At 37.4% G+C, this 17,392-nt stretch overlaps 1 protein-coding gene across 4 annotated transcripts; it reads left to right on the top strand.

The window, feature by feature from the left end:
- The first annotated feature begins 93 nt into the window (after window positions 1–93).
- Window positions 94–14,147, top strand: LOC143884354 (protein DETOXIFICATION 16-like). Of its 4 annotated transcripts, none has more exons than XM_077387866.1 (9): window positions 94–443; window positions 3,650–4,194; window positions 4,328–4,414; window positions 4,926–4,982; window positions 5,070–5,308; window positions 5,569–5,687; window positions 5,793–5,879; window positions 7,210–7,292; window positions 13,887–14,147. In XM_077387866.1, exons 1-8 carry the CDS (start codon window positions 159–161, stop codon window positions 7,273–7,275), a joined length of 1,485 nt encoding a protein of 494 aa, XP_077243981.1. In that variant the 5' UTR covers window positions 94–158; the 3' UTR covers window positions 7,276–7,292; window positions 13,887–14,147. The 4 variants fall into 4 exon arrangements, with proteins under 4 accessions (XP_077243981.1, XP_077243982.1, XP_077243980.1 ...); XM_077387867.1 differs by lacking the exon at window positions 13,887–14,147 and adding an exon at window positions 12,244–12,361 and having other exon boundaries at window positions 7,210–7,293; XM_077387868.1 differs by lacking the exon at window positions 13,887–14,147 and adding an exon at window positions 2,225–2,357 and having other exon boundaries at window positions 304–443; window positions 7,210–7,418.
- The last annotated feature ends 3,245 nt before the right edge of the window (window positions 14,148–17,392 follow it).

Here is a 17,392-nt window from a genome sequence, read left to right as displayed (position 1 = left end):
AAACTACGTGATGCCATTTAAGCTATTTTAGAGATATAGCATGGGTATTTGCGTCAAAAAAATCCACATATATATGGTTGATACACAAATGGAGTGGGTGCTTTGTGCCAAGCTTTTGTTCCTTCTCCCTGCAAAAATTATACTGATACAGGAGAAATATGGAAGGAGAAAACAACCCATCTCTCCAATCTCCTTTACTTCAAAACTCTGAAAAGAGCTCTGAGTTTTGTAGAGAGAGTACTCAAAATGGTTTTAGTAGAACTGAGATTATTGCAGAGGTGAAGAAACAACTTTGGTTGGCTGGGCCTCTCATATCAGTTAGCCTTTTGCAGAAGTGCCTACAAATGATTTCAGTTATGTTTGTTGGTCATCTTGGAGAGCTTGCTCTCTCTAGTGCTTCAATGGCTACTTCCTTTGCAGGGGTCACTGGTTTTAGCCTTCTGGTATATGGGTTTCTTTTCTTTTTTCCAATACATTGATTTGATTAACTTCCATTGATTGTTGGTGCCCTTTTTATCTATTTTCCTATCTCAATGATGTTTATCCTGAAAGATTCAATTGATTGAAATTTTTTTTAGGAATACCCATCTCAAGCTCAATATGATGTTTTATCCTGAAAGATTCAAATCATTCAATTGATTGAAAGTTTTTTAGAAATAGCCATATCAAGCTAACATCTCTTTTAGTCAATGTTAGTATTCTTTTTATTGATAGTTTCTGTGTCTTCTGGTTTTCAACCATGAATACTATGAAAAAGAAAGTTCATATCTTGGAAAATATGGTAAATTTTTCCTTATTGTTAACCATTTAGATTGAGATAATGGAGGTATTATCTGTTGGGAGTCTACTATTTAGGTTGAGATAATGGAAGCATTATCTTTTGGGAGTCTACTATTTTTTATTTTATTTTATGACGTAGGATGTCCCCACCCTCTTCAGGAGTAGGACTAGTCCCTACGGATACACGCAACGACCCACTCACCACGTGTATCAGGTAAGTCGGGGTCGGGATTCGAAAGGAGTCTACTATTTAGATTGAGATAATGGAGGTATTATCTGTTGTGAGCCTACCCCATGGTTCCATTCAAAAGTGTTGAGTGGTTCAATCCGAAGGTTCAAGAAATTTACCCAGTAACTCTTCCAAATTCTTTAGTATTTAAATTATCATGACATTTCATCTATCATTTTGCATTTTACACATGAATTTTCAAGAAAACGTTTAAGAACCCACCGTATCGGAAAGAGATGACTTTAAAGACAAGAGACAATCCAGTCATTTAAATGTCTCCTAGAAGATTTGCCGAATCTAGATGAGCTGACTTTAAAGAGAAGAGACAATCCAGTTTAGGATGCTGTTTACATTAGTAATCTAGAATGGTATTGTTGTAAATTGTGCTGAGAAGGATGTGTCTTGTTTGAAACAGACTGACCCTTATCCCACTCTTCAGATTCAAAATCCTTTCTGCTTTATTATTTTTATAAAGAAGTCTCTGTTTTTAAAAATTCTAATGGAATAAGGATCTATGCTTTATCATGACAAGGCTGTTTAGTTTTGGCTGACTTTGTTTTGTCTACTTTTCCCAAATAGGAAAACAGTTTTTATTGAACTCATTCAGGTTCAATAGCCGAATCAATCCCCATGTTCTTCATTTCTTTTATTGGGTGACTAGTATGTTGGGACCGGCAAACCCTACTGTTCCTATACGATCAGTTACAACTGAGTATGAGCCTTAGATGCCTTTTTTCTTTAGAACTTAAAGCTTTTAGTATGTTCATGCAATTCAGGATTCGGATGACATTATACAGATCCTTGAAAACTAAGTCTCGAAATTCTTAAATCATTATTTTCCATAACTTACAGTTTTCCTATTGAAGAGTCGGCTCTGTTTCTCACAAAGTCTTTGGTAGCTGAACCAGTTCTTATTCTCATCCATTGCTTATTTTCTCAAAAATAGTCTTTATAGAATTTGACTCTCTAAATACCTTAAATGCCTATTCAAGTATCAAGATATCTTTATTCTTGTCTCCATTACTCTCAGAATTTTAATGGAAAAATGATGTCCTATAAGCCACACAAAGACAGACTTCAAGTTCTTATTACTCCCAAAACTTTAGCAATTCTTTGTTAAATTATGTTATATGGATATCCTAGACTCAAGAGTTCTTTAAAGATGAAGCAGATTTAGATTTCTCACTATTTCTCTCATTGCTTATCTGTAACAAGAGAATATATCGATAATTGGGAGACTCCCAACAATGTGAGCCAACCAAGGCACATCCTGATTAGCCAAACCAACGGAGGCAGAAGTTCTCATCTTCACAGATATGCACTATAGTATAGAGGAGCCCTGCAAGAGGTAAGAGTAAGATAAAAAGAACAGAAATATTCTACCTTCCATGACGGGGAGCTTGTCCCCCCCTCTTTGATAACATTGTGGGAACCTCTCATTGATGAGCATATACTAGCAAATCAAAATCTTCAACCTGTTCAATCATGAACTTGATAGTTGAACCCTTTTAAAAGAAGAAAACTGTAGCTGTCTCATAGTATGATCTATCGCCACCAACTTTATCACCAAGGCAGTTTGCTTACCTTGCTGCCACTGCCCTTGATTCTTGATTTCCAAACAGTGAAAAAGAATGTGATGAATAATATTGATCTAGCTGCTCATCCGCTTAGGCCTCATACACACCTTTATAACCCAAATTTTTTGCCTTTTAATATGTTTATAAAGTTTGAGTTCATTTCAATCTAAAATTGTTTTTTACAGGTTTCTCAGTTTTCAAAATATTTGTAGGCTAAAGGTGCTTTCAATTCTCTACTCCCTTTATTTATCAATATTAACTTTTTATACAATTCTGTACTCCCTTTATTTATCAATATTAAGTTTTTATCCAGCCCTCCCCATACCCTGCAATGGCGGGAGAGCCTCGTGCACCGGGCTGCCCCCAGTGGCGGAGCCAGGATTTATGCATAAGTGGGCGAGCTTATACATGCTTATATACATAAGGGGGGCAGGCCTTCAAATTTTAAAGGGGACTGGGCCCAATTGAGTTGGGCCTATTAAGGATTTGGCCCAACTCAACAACTGCCCCCCTTATGTGACGTGCAGCTCTGCCCCTGGCCGCCCCTATACAATTCTATTTGTATATTGTACAATCTTGGGATGGTAGACAGTCAAGAAAATACTCAAAAAATCATGTGCATACAGTGGAAAATATGAGAATGACCCACTTACAAAGAAGATGAAGGGGAAAGAGAGAAGAGAAATGGATTTGTAGTTGAGTTATTAAAAATTTCTCTGCACAAATCCATACTAAAAGCTCTTTCTCATAATCTCTTTATTCAATTTCCCATCTAACGGCCACTTCTCTAACCTTCCCAGCGCATTGGAATAACCATAGCTCAAACTTTTAATGGAATCTCTTACAAATCAACCTAAACTTGCTATTAATCACGTAACTCTATCCATAACCGAATCCTAGTTGAACCAACAACCTAATAAGTTTTCTGTTACCTTTAAAAAACAACAACCTAATAAGTAGCAACCTAATTTTCATAAGCAATGATTCTCAACTGTATATCTTATCAAGTTGTTTAAGAAAATTCATGCATGAAATTCTTCCAGTTCCTCTTTTCTATTGGTAGATGGGTATGGGAAGCGCATTGGATACATTATGTGGGCAGGCATATGGAGCAAAGCAGTATCATATGCTCGGCATACAAATGCAGAGGGCTATGTTTGTCCTTCTACTTGTAAGTGTTCCACTTGCTCTCATATGGGCCTATACGGGTAACATTCTGATGGCGCTCGGACAAGATCCAGAGATATCAATGGCAGCTGGACTATATGCTCGTTGGATGATCCCAAGCATTTTTGCATATGGCCTCCTTCAATGCCTTGTCAAGTTCCTGCAGACTCAAAGCATAGTCTTTCCAATGATGATAAGCTCTGGAATCACAGCATTACTCCACATCCTTGTGTGTTGGATTCTGGTGTTTAAATCTGGCCTTGGTAACAAAGGTGCTGCATTGGCAAATTCAATCTCGTATTGGATCAATGTGTTGTTATTGGTACTTTATGTCCAGATATCTCCTGCTTGTAAGAAAAGTTGGACCGGTTTATCAACGGAGGCCTTGCATGATGTCCTCAACTTTGTAAGACTTGCTATTCCTTCAGCTGTTATGGTTTGGTAAGTCCCACTTTCCCACTCTTAAGCAATTCTCTTTAAATTTCAAGATTCTTTTTCACTTCACAACTGCCTCTGGGAGTAAAATTTTCTGAGTGTGAAATTTTTAATATTTTGTTCTTATGACATGAAACAGCTTGGAGTTTTGGTCATTTGAGATGTTGGTTCTCTTGTCAGGGCTTCTTCCCAATCCAAAGCTTCAAACATCAGTGCTATCAATTATGTTAGTTTCCAAGTCTTAAAGTTTTCTCTAAGAAGATTGACAGTTCCCTTAATTTGTTTTGTGAAGAAGTGCTAACTACTGGCTTCAACCATCATACGGCTAAAAGCAAGGGATAAAAATTAAAAAGAAGTTATTCCATATTACGTTTATGCTTCTGGACCAACGTCATTAAATTTCAATATCGTTTTGAAAAGTGTTAGGAATTTAACCGGGTAGAACTCACCCCATTACTTGCAACTGTAGGATCTATCTTATGCTGGTCAAGGAGGATCGTGTGTACATGTATGGTAGGAGTTGGGTACAACTCACTCCATGTTATCAGCTTTTGTAGGAGTTGGAAAATCCATTACCAGCATACATGTACACACGATCCTCCTTGACCAGCATGGTAGAACATGTTAGAAAAGTGTTATGTGCCCCATTACTTACAACTGTAGGATCTATCTCATATAATTTTCTATATGAATAGTCAGACTGTTAGTTGTTACTAATAATCGTCTTATCTTCCCAGCCTTAACACATGTTCAATGGCCTTCATGATCCCCTTTGGTCTTGGCGGTGCAATAAGGTCAGTTGAATTGGATGCAGTAATTCTGTTTCGTTAACTATTATTTCTACTTTTCTAATTTATTCTCTATTTCTTCTTTTTTTTCAGTACAAGAGTTTCTAATGAATTGGGTGCTGGGCGTCCACAAGCTGCACGGTTAGCAGTACATGTTGTGTTATGCATGGCAATTATTGTGGGTTTGGTAGTAGGGTCAACCATGATTTTTGTTGGTGGGATATGGGGCTATGCATATAGCAATGAAGAAGAAGTTGTGAATTATGTTGCACACATGATGCCACTACTAGCAACTTCACACTTCTTGGATGGAATCCAATGTGTACTTTCAGGTTTGAACTACTTTCAAATCAACTCTTATCAAAGAAGTTGTAAAATTAAGAGTTTATCATTATTAAAGTGGTTTCATAATTGCCACTTTATGAATTCAAATTATTTTAGTCAACGCTATATTGGTTTCCATTAACGGAATTAGCTCTGTATTTTCTCTGGACTTCTCCTTTAACTTTGAGTCTTTTCTATGCTTATGATGATTGTTTAATTTTGAACTGATCGTGAGTCGTAATATCGGCGGGTGTCTTCGAACATTTAGGCAATTCTAGAGGATGTGGTTGGCAGAAGCTTGGTGCCTTTGTCAATCTTGGAGCTTATTACATTGTGGGCATTCCTTCGGCTGTTCTCTTAGCTTTTGTCTTCCATGTGGGAGGAAAGGTTGGTTTTCACCTTTTTTTTGTTGGTATGCTTTTGTGCTATAATGTTGCGGTCAAAAACCATTATTTTGGTTGATGTTATGACTTTTGGAATTGTTATAAATAGGGGCTTTGGATGGGGATCATATGTGGGCTTTCTGTACAATTGTTGATGCTTTTATCCATAACACTTAGTACCAATTGGACGCAAGAAGTAGGTGATTTCTTTCTAACTCACCCTGAATGGAACAAGGTGTTTATTTCAGTTATTTTCAACATGGATGCCTGTACAAACACTATTTTTATTATTCGATAACACTGATATTCTAAGATTCTTGAAGTTATCATCTATGTTTCATCATGGTCGAGGAGGATCGTGTGTACTTGTATGCTGGTAATGGATTTTCCAACTCCTGCAAAAGCTGATAAGATGGAAATGAGTACAGGGACCATGCTGTTAACCCAAACATGTTCTTAAGGCCAGTATACATTGGAGGAATGGTATGGTTTCCAGAGCCATTTTTTCCAAAGAAAATGATTGGCTACGTGCAATTGGAAATTAAAGCATTCATTAGTTTCTCCCCATCATGAATAAGCCATGCCTAAAATTCTCCCCAATGGATGATCCTAACTTTACAACTTTGGGTTTGCAAATGGATGGTTCAAAATGTTAGAAGGCAGCAGTGCAAATATACTCATAGATCAGAGCGTTATAATTTTCAGACACAGGAGACTTTTGGTATGATATCAGTTCATTGTGAGGCCTAGCAGATAATGGTTTAGATCAATATGCTATTTAAACCCACATGTATTTTTTCCGCCAACGAACATCATCTCGTCAGGGACCATTCAAGAAAATCAATGCAACATCTAGAACCAATTACGGTTTGCTGACAATAACATGAGTAACAGGAGCCTTAGATCGGCATGTACAATGGTGGTACCATTTATAGTTTCGAAACTCTCCTGTGTCATGGACTTTCCGGGGTCGACTCCCTTTTACCTTGGCCATGTTCTTGTCCAAGTCTGCATTTTGCCCTAATAAGTCAATCAAAATTCCTTTGACTTGCTTGAGTTATTACGACCGCATCAACCGAATACTCGATCACCTCGTATCGAGTTGAGTAGGATTTGCTTTGGCCATGTTTTGAAACACTAGGTGGTAGTGCCCAAAAGATTTATACTTATGCAACTACCTTACATGCTGAAGACAGAAAGGACCAGATGAAATAATGGTAAGGAATAGTTGGGGGTCTGTATTTCTGTTTTGGGATCAATTATACTTGCTCCTCAAATCTTAAGTTCAAAATAGATTTTATTAATTCTCAGTTAAAGGATATAGAGTACTTTCAACTTGTAATCCTTCAATAAATGGTAAGCCAATCTTTTTCTATTATCAATAGCCATTTGATTCTTGTGAAAATCTTGACCAAATGTGTAAAGAATTCACTGCACATACTGCCTCTTTATTTCAACCCTATTTATTTTGTTGCACATATCTTTCTCATCCTCACAAGAAGTTTCTTTCTTTTGTCATTTAACAGGCAAAGAATGCTAAGGATAGAGTTTATAGATCCAGCATCCCCACAGACATTCAATCATCAAGCTGACCTGTTACCACTCCCAAGTAAATTTTCACCACGACTATAGTTCTACAAACCCTAATCACATTATTCTGTAATTGCTATTGAACACTTAAGAGTGTTTAACTGTTTCATCTTGATATGGTGCAAAGTTGTTGCAACTATAAATTTGTTAGTGTAATTAGGGTTTAAGCAAGGATGCTTAAAGCATTACACCCAAGGTATCTAGTTTGGAATACCAAGTTTGTTGCCTCCAGCCCCTATATATAGAGATACACTAAGGTTTTAATAGGTTAGTGGGCTCTAGCCCAAATAGGCCCACTACACCGGTCCATTATCTTATTGGGCTTATATTAGAACATACATAGGTTATATTATATACCCAACAATCTCCTCCTATGTTCTACATTTAGCACAATCCAATAGATAGTTAATGTGATGTCCAAACAAAATTATTGAATCATCCATATCACCATATCAATAAAGATTTGTAATCCAACTGAAAACAAAAATACTTTAAAGAATAACCAAGAGTTTTAAAAATAATCTAAACTCAAACATAAGCAGTTTCATATGTAGGTGAACTATTTAATCAACTGAAAAGAAAATAATAGTTCCCACTGCTCTATAAGGATTCACTCATCAAGTAAGTCATCCTCATCAAGATCCAAATTGAGGCAATCTCCTCCATTTTCGCCAATTCCTGTAAATTACCAAATATGAATTTTATTAAAAATGAATCCAATAATTTGTGTAGTTTACTAAAAGTATCTAGTTCTACCAGAAGAACTTAGTACAATTTCATAATGGGTGAAAAACAAATATCAATATCAATAAGCATCAATGTCAAGTTTCAATCAAGAACAAGACCTAAACAGTTTCTTTTTACAAAGAACCATTCCATGTTTCCATTTGGAATGTTACAGGCATCATATCCAAATTGAGTTAAGCTGTATCATCAAGTTTGGAATGAAACAACCTTTCCCAAGAAGGACATGTCATCAAATGTGGAATGACATAAAGACAACTGTAAACATCATTGAAACATATCAAGTGCTTATCTTGGCCAAGATAGGGAGATTCGAAAAATTCAAAATAATATGAATGTAGGTTAAGACACGTCTACACAGTCTTTAACCCCATCTCCCCCACAGTTTTGAATATTCGATCTTTGTTCAGTCCCTTCGTAAGAGCATCGGCCATATTATCCTTCGATCTCACATCAACCAAAATGATAATACCTCGTTCTAGAAGATAATTCAGCGTGGTATGTTTCAGCCTGACATGTCTCCTCTTTTAATTCAAGGTGTGGGTTTTCCTCTCCAGCTTGTACAACAACAGAAATTGTTTTTGGGTTTTCTTCTATGTCGGCTATACAGAGGTTGGTTTGAAGGCCACTCCTCCAACCGAAATCGTCTGTGATTGTTGGCTACACCAATGACAAAACGTGTGTACTTCTTTCACAGTAATAACGAGTGACCATCCATTGCTGAAACCCATCCTTGGATTGATTGAATCAAGGGATTTTCGTTGAACCCATCTTGCAGATACCCATCCTCCTGTCTGACCAGCAGCCCTCTCCTCAAATTTTGATTTTGGTGCAAAATTTCATATTGAAGAAGAAGAACAGGGACGAGGATTTTGAGTCGGCAGATTTAATCCCTACACAAATTTTCCGTCGAAACACTGCTGGTTCTTGCCATATTTGGGGTGAATTTTTTTTTTTTGGTGGTCGAAATTCAATTTTGTGGCTGGATTTCTCTTTGTAGCAAAGAGTGGTGGAGAAATTTCTCGGTGGCCGAATCTTTTACATCTCCTTTCTTTGTTAGACGAATTTTCCTCTGGAAGACAAGATTGCTGCTATTGACTTTCAGCTGAAACCTTATTGGTAGAGGCTTATATTGGGTATCACCCCTGTTGGCCGAGTACTCTTTGGGCCAAAAATCTTGTGGTTCTTGGATTCGATCTTGGATTCGGTTCTCGGATTGGGTTCTAGCGATTCGCCAATCAGGTGCACTCTTTCCAACTTTTATTTCATCTAAAATTATCAAATGGAAAAGAATTCTATGCCTTTTGAGATGGTCAAACTTCAATCCTTTGGTGGGTCTGAGTTTAACTCTTGGAAGCGAAAGACTCAATTCGGTCTAAAATATATGAATTGTTTTTACACCGTTTTGAGTACCTTTGCTGAGACGGATGAAGAAGTTGATGAATCTCAATGGCTTAGAGATGAGGAGATGAGGATTTCTGCAAAGACTACTTGTTGAATTGTCTTTCAGATCGTCTTGCAGAAACCTATAGTAAATATAACACTGCTAAAGCAATATGGGACAACTTAGATGTTCAATTCAAGAAGGAGGAGGAATTGTCCAAGACCCATTTGGTGGACAAATTCATGGATTTCAAGTTTCAAGAAGACAAGGAAATCACTCCTCAAGTCACTGATCTAGAGAATTTGAGATCTAAGTTGCATAATGAGAAAATAGTTGTCTGTGATTCGTTTCTTGTGGGTGCAATTATATATAAGTTACCATCTGTATGGCACTCTTTCAAAATCGGAAAAAGGTGCAAGTGGGACTGGATGATCTCAAACGATTCATTCGAATTGAAGATGAGAATCGAGCTAGGAATAACTTGGAGATGGTTAAACAGCAACAGTCTGCTGCTAACGCGGTAACATATCACAAGAAATTTCTTCGGAAATCCAAGTCACCTAAAAGTGAACATTCCAAGTTGGAGGCCAAAAAGACTATCTTTCAGAAAAAGAAGGGCAAGTGCCACAACTGTGGGAAATAGGGTCACTTTGCTGCAGAGTGTAAACAACCTAAGAAGGCTAAATCTGACACACCCCAAAAGGAAGCTCATATGATGGTGGGCAGTGCTGCGCCTAAGAATTTTATTGACATGTTAGGCAATGGTAAGGCCAGTACTTCTTCAGACTGGTGGTTAGATACAGGAGCCACCTGCCATGTTTGCAACTCGAAGAAACTACTTACGGATGCTGTTGACGTGAAAGAGACCGTTACAGTGCCTAGTGGAGCTGAGGCAAATGTGACTCACACTGGAACTGCGAACCTGGTCCTTTCTTCAGGTAAAATACTAACGTTAAAAAATGTTAAAGTAGTTCTTGCTATTCAAAAGAATTTAATTTCTATTAGTCTTTTAGATAATGCTGGCATGTGTTCATTTTTTTTGGGTGGTAGAGTAACTTTAACTGTTAACTCTTATTATTTTGGTTGTGCTTTCTTAATCGATGGTATGTATAGATTGAGTTTAGCAAATGAAACCGTTAGTCAGGTTAGTTCCACTTTGATTGATCCTAAGTTGTTACACACTAGATTGGGACATGTGAACTATAGGAAAATGGTCACACTTGCTAAAACTCATACTATACCTCTAGATACATCGATTAGATTTGACAAATGTGAAGTGTGTGCACAAACCAAGATCACTAGAAAACATTTTCGTTCGGTTTCTAGGAGCACACAACTTCTTGAGTTAATACATTCTGACCTCTGTGACTTTAAAAGTTTCACTACTCGAGGTGGTCAGAAGTATTTAATAACTTTTATAGACGATTTTTTCTAGATATTGTCATATTTATCTCCTAAAATCGAAAGATGAAGCCTTTGATAAATTTAAAATTTTCAAGAATCGTGTTGAAAATCAATTGAACTTGAAAATTAAGCGATTTAGGAGTGATAGAGGAGAATACACTTTGACAGAGTTCAAGGAATTCTGTGCCTCTCAGGGCATAATACTTGAAACTACTGCTCCTTACTCACCTCAATCTAATGGCATAGCTGAACGTAAGAACCGGACGTTAACTGAAATGTTAAACTCTATGTTATTGACAGCTGGCATGCCTACTAGCTATTGGGGAGAAGCAGCTTTAACTGCAAATCACATCCTGAATAGAGTACCACACTCTAAGTTGACCTCTACTCCTTATGAGTTATGGCATAAACATTCTTGTAGATATGACACTCTTAAGACTTGGGACTGTATTGCTTATGTGAGGATACAAGACCCTAGAAGACCTAAGGTAGGACCTCGAACAAACACTTGTGTTTATCTAGGTGGTGCAGAAGATAGTGCTGCTGATCGGTTTTTGGATCTATCTACCAATTTGGTTATAGAATCTAGAGATGCAGTATTCTTTGAGAATAAATTTCTCAGAGATCATGGTTTGAACCTACCTGGCGATACTGAGATGGTTACAGACTCGCATGTAGAGTTTGAACAGAATACTTCTGACACCTGTCCTACCCTGATTTCTACATCAGAACCTTTAAGAGTTTCTACAAGAGATAAAGTACCCAAGAACTTTGGTGAGGACTTTGTGACCTACCATGTAGAGAATGATCCATCAACCTATAAGGAAGCGATGAGATCTAGGGACTCTTTGTTGTGGGCAGAAGCCATTGATGATGAAATGAGCTCTCTGTTACAAAATCAAACTTGGCAGCTAGTCGATTTGCCAAAAGGGGCTAAGACTGTGGGCTGTAAGTGGATTTTGAAGAAGAAACTTAATCCTGACGGATCCATAGCTCGGTATAAAGCACGTTTAGTAGCTAAGGGCTATACTCAAGTCAGTGGGATAAACTACTTTGATGTTTACTCACCGGTCTGTCATTTGGCAACGATACGAATTCTTCTTGCTTTGGCTTCTATTGAGAAGTATGTTGTGCATCAAATAGATGTAAAAACGGCTTTCCTTAATGGAGACCTCACAGAGAAAATCTACATGAACCAACTCTTATCAAAGAAGTTGTAAAATTAAGAGTTTATCATTATTAAAGTGGTTTCATAATTGCCACTTTATGAATTCAAATTATTTTAGTCAACGCCATATTGGTTTCCATTAACGGAATTAGCTCTGTATTTTCTCTGGACTTCTCCTTTAACTTTGAGTCTTTTCTATGCTTATGATGATTGTTTAATTTTGAACTGATCGTGAGTCGTAATATCGGCGGGTGTCTTCGAACATTTCGGCAATTCTAGAGGATGTGGTTGGCAGAAGCTTGGTGCCTTTGTCAATCTTGGAGCTTATTACATTGTGGGCATTCCTTCGGCTGTTCTCTTAGCTTTTGTCTTCCATGTGGGAGGAAAGGTTGGTTTTCACCTTTTTTTTGTTGGTATGCTTTTGTGCTATAATGTTGCGGTCAAAAACCATTATTTTGGTTGATGTTATGACTTTTGGAATTGTTATAAATAGGGGCTTTGGATGGGGATCATATGTGGGCTTTCTGTACAATTGTTGATGCTTTTATCCATAACACTTAGCACCAATTGGACGCAAGAAGTAGGTGATTTCTTTCTAACTCACCCTGAATGGAACAAGGTGTTTATTTCAGTTATTTTCAACATGGATGCCTGCACAAACACTATTTTTATTATTCGATAACACTGATATTCTAAGATTCTTGAAGTTATCATCTATGTTTCATCATGGTCGAGGAGGATCGTGTGTACTTGTATGCTGGTAATGGATTTTCCAACTCCTGCAAAAGCTGATAAGATGGAAATGAGTACAGGGACCATGCTGTTAACCCAAACATGTTCTTAAGGCCAGTATACATTGGAGGAATGGTATGGTTTCCAGAGCCATTTTTTCCAAAGAAAATGATTGGCTACGTGCAATTGGAAATTAAAGCATTCATTAGTTTCTCCCCATCATGAATAAGCCATGCCTAAAATTCTCCCCAATGGATGATCCTAACTTTACAACTTTGGGTTTGCAAATGGATGGTTCAAAATGTTAGAAGGCAGCAGTGCAAATATACTCATAGATCAGAGCGTTATAATTTTCAGACACAGGAGACTTTTGGTATGATATCAGTTCATTGTGAGGCCTAGCAGATAATGGTTTAGATCAATATGCTATTTAAACCCCCATGTATTTTTTCCGCCAACGAACATCATCTCATCAGGGACCATCCAAGAAAATCAATGCAACATCTAGAACCAATTACGGTTTGCTGACAATAACATGAGTAACAGGAGCCTTAGATCGGCATGTACAATGGTGGTACCATTTATAGTTTCGAAACTCTCCTGTGTCATCATGGACTTTCCGGGGTCGACTCCCTTTTACCTTGGCCATCTTCTTGTCCAAGTCAGCATTTTGCCCTAATAAGTCAATCAAAATTCCTTTGACTTGCTTGAGTTATTACGACCGCATCAACCGAATACTCGATCACCTCGTATCAAGTTGAGTAGGATTTGCTTTGGCCATGTTTTGAAACACTAGGTGGTAGTGCCCAAAAGATTTATACTTATGCAACTACCTTACATGCTGAAGACAGATAGGACCAGATGAAATAATGGTAAGGAATAGTTGGGGGTCTGTATTTCTGTTTTGGAATCAATTATACTTGCTCCTCAAATCTTAAGTTCAAAATAGATTTTATTAATTCTCAGTTAAAGGATATAGAGTACTTTCAACTTGTAATCCTTCAATAAATGGTAAGCCAATCTTTTTCTATTATCAATAGCCATTTGATTCTTGTGAAAATCTTGACCAAATGTGTAAGGAATTCACTGCACATACTGCCTCTTTATTTCAACCCTATTTATTTTGTTGCACATATCTTTCTCATCCTCACAAGAAGTTTCTTTCTTTTGTCATTTAACAGGCAAAGAACGCTAAGGATAGAGTTTATAGATCCAGCATCCCCATAGACATTCAATCATCAAGCTGACCTGTTACCACTCCCAAGTAAATTTTCACGACGACTATAGTTCTACAAACCCAAATCACATTATTCTGTAATTGCTATTGAACACTTAAGAGTGTTTAACTGTTTCATCTTGATATGGTGCAAAGTTGTTGCAACTATAAATTCACATTAACACCCATGGAGTGCATTAAATCTGCAGCCAACATTTTCATGATAGATTTAAGTTTTGACTGTTGAAGTATAAAAGATTAATTAATGCCATCTCCAACGGCTTAGGCTCGTGGAGTAACCGGTTGTTTCACATGTTATCTGAGCAAAGGTCCTGTGTTCAAAACTCCTTGATATTAAAAATCCGGGATTTGCTAGGGACCATAGCAGAAGGCATTTCGCAGGTCTGTTGCATGAGAGAGCAGCCACATAGGCTCACTTTTCAACGGAGAATTTGTCTTTATTCATGAGGTGGCTGCTCTATTATGCAACATACCATCCTCGAAATGCCTTCTGCGTTGGTCCCTAGCAAATCACTACATGAAATGGCCAACCCAAAAGAGGGGGCCACATGTGCCACGTGTAGGCAAACCTAAAAAAGAGGGGCCACACGTGAGGGGGAGTGTTAAAGTATAAAAGATTAAATAATTCCATCTCCAACGGCTTAAGCTTGTGGAGTAACTGGTTGTTTGACATTGACATCCATTTAGAGGATCTTAATCAGATAATTAAGATAATCAGATCAACATGCTTTTATCATCAAAGATCTATGTCTGGAATAACAGACTCTATTGAAGCAAAGGTTCGAGCTCTTCACTACAGTATGAGCTTATCTAGGGACCAAATGGAAGGGGAGTTGAAAGTAGTAGGGGATTTTTCAAATGTCATTTCTTGGGTTCAAAGTATGAGCACCGATCTGTGGAGACTGGCCAAGTTTTTAGATGAGATTAGTTCTAAGATTAATGATAGTTTCCTTTCTTTTGCGCACGTATCACGTTCCTAGGTGTGCCAATGATTCTAGCGGATCGACTGGCTAAATACAAGGCTCTGAGGGACTTAATTAACTACGGGTCCACTCTCCCCGTTGATCTGAATCTGTAATCACTTTTTACTTTTCAAGTGAGTAATAATAAGGGGTTTCCCTATGTTTACATGAAAACCTAATAAATGTTGTTTTATAAAATCAGTGAAGCCAGAAGTGTGTGGGAGGACATTATTTCATTGTGTGAAAGAGGCATTGCAAATTACAAAAATAGCATTACTATTTTTCTTATAATCCTTATTTGATTTCTCTCTTAGTGGAAGATGATGATCACACATGTAGGCATATTTACCATTGTCAAACCACACAGTTTTTCTGGTCTCTTCTGTTGGTATTTTTTCTATATTTTATGGAGTACATATTTACATATTTACTGGTTGTGTGAGTGGATTTTGTGGTAGATCACCACAATAACTATCAGAGCCAAGTTGGAATCTTAGGCGTGGAACCCGACGAATGCGATTCTGCCTTTAGATCTATCCAAGTCTTATGCGTAGATCAATGAAATCATAGGTTGTTACACATCTTTAAAAGAAACAAACCAACTATAAAACATTTGATTTACAGTAGATGTTGTTGCTTCCATTACCTAACCCTTCTTTAAAAAGACTAGGAATAAACAATTTTAAAACACTGTGTTGCTTCCATAATTAGTTTCCTAATTACACTAAAACTCTTATTTACTTAGGACTCCTTTTGAGAGTTATCCTAATTATCCAAAACCCATATGATAGAAAATCACCATAAAGAAAAATAATAATCACCATAAAACAAGATCTTGAACTCCAACAATAGCAGAAATGCGAAACTAACATCAGAACTAAGAATTGGTTTACCAAGAACGAAACACCCAATTTTACCAAGAATCAGTTTAGGACTCAAAATCAATTATCAAAATCCAAAACAAACATGGCGTAAGCTTATAACTTCTAAGCTCCAGTCTGATCATGTATTCCTCTTTAGTGAGTCGAATCATAGCAGAACTATCTTTTCAATTATGGATTTAAATCCAGATAGTTGATGTTGCTAACGAACATACAACAACAGCGTGGACAAAAAATTCATTGGGAACTCACAAATCAATTAATATTGCATTTTAGATTGTACTACAAATATATGCAGTAGCAATACCTTTTAAATGCGAGTCAATCTCATCTACTACTTATCTACAACTTGAATATATAAAGATAGAATTGTACGGAGAGAAGAGTGCTTCTTGACAATAGTGCTCTGGTAAAATGAAAAACCCAAATAAAAACTCACAACCTAAAATCGCAGGTTACCAAAAATGGAGCCCAAAATCAGGGAATCAAAAACCCAAATCAGGGTTTTAAAAACAGACAGAACAATGGTTTCTAACATGGTCGAATAAAATCCTTCCTTTTCAGAGGATAGGGTTTTAGAGAAGAAAATTTTCTTGAAATTCATTGAAGGTTGTCCTACTTGTGTAAGATGTGTTCTAGGTTCGAGATGGAGTAGTAGTAACTTTGTCTGGTTTTCTTAGCTCCATGAAATATGTGTAATCTTTCACTGGCTTGGGTTTTTGGCTACGTTTTGCCATGCCGGTTGCATTTCCCCAATTAAGCTCTGGATTCGGCATATGCTTCCGATTCCGCCCAATTCTAGCATTTGGTTGATTGGCTGGAATCAAAGGGATGGAATTGAGACAGGGGGTGGAATACTGGAATTAAAGGGGGGAATGCAGGAGTCTGTTTCCCGTCCCAATAGCTGGTATTCTAATTTCATCCCGGAATGGAATTTTTTGTAATTAAATTTTTTATTTTATTATTTGTCAATCCGTTTAAGGGAGAATCATATACGAATCAGATTAACTAAATAATTGATCCTATTTTGAGTAGAGTGTTTTGTTTCCTGAGACTAGTTTCTTAATTTTTGTTTCCTGATTTTTAGCCACTTCAACCTCATCTCTACTGAGAGACACTGATGTATCATGAAAAAAAAAAAATCATGGTAGCCAAACGTGCCCTCAAGGTTAAGTCTAATCCTAACATTTCTCTTATGTGTATCTTAAGCCTATGCCATTAATGATTCATTTTCATATATAACCAATAATGTCCAACTTGACATAATGTGCCTGTTAGGAATTTAACCGGGTAGAACTCACCCCTAAAAGGTAGCCATTAGAGAGAGGGTGCCCATTCCCTTATAACCCATCCCCATCCATTTCACTTATCTAAAGTGGGACTATTTGCTTTTGCGTGGAACCCCGACAATCTTCCCCTCTATGCGGAAGCAACGTGGACAATCTCGCCCCTCCACGCGGCGGCAATGTGGAAACCACGAGATACTACACCGGGGTTTCTGAGATCTTCCTCGAGCGACATTCCTGCCCTCGGAGGCAAACCAGGGTTACCACGCCCTGAGCTTGATACCATTTGTAGGGAATTTAATCGGGTGGAACTCACCCCTA

Source organism: Tasmannia lanceolata, unplaced genomic scaffold (genome assembly GCF_043159265.1).
Source record: "Tasmannia lanceolata isolate RefF3 unplaced genomic scaffold, GAP_Taslan_0.1 ptg000008l, whole genome shotgun sequence".
In the NCBI taxonomy this organism is placed as follows: domain Eukaryota; kingdom Viridiplantae; phylum Streptophyta; class Magnoliopsida; order Canellales; family Winteraceae; genus Tasmannia; species Tasmannia lanceolata.
Note: the sequence above shows the minus strand (reverse complement) of the source record. Positions and strands in the feature narration are given on the sequence as shown.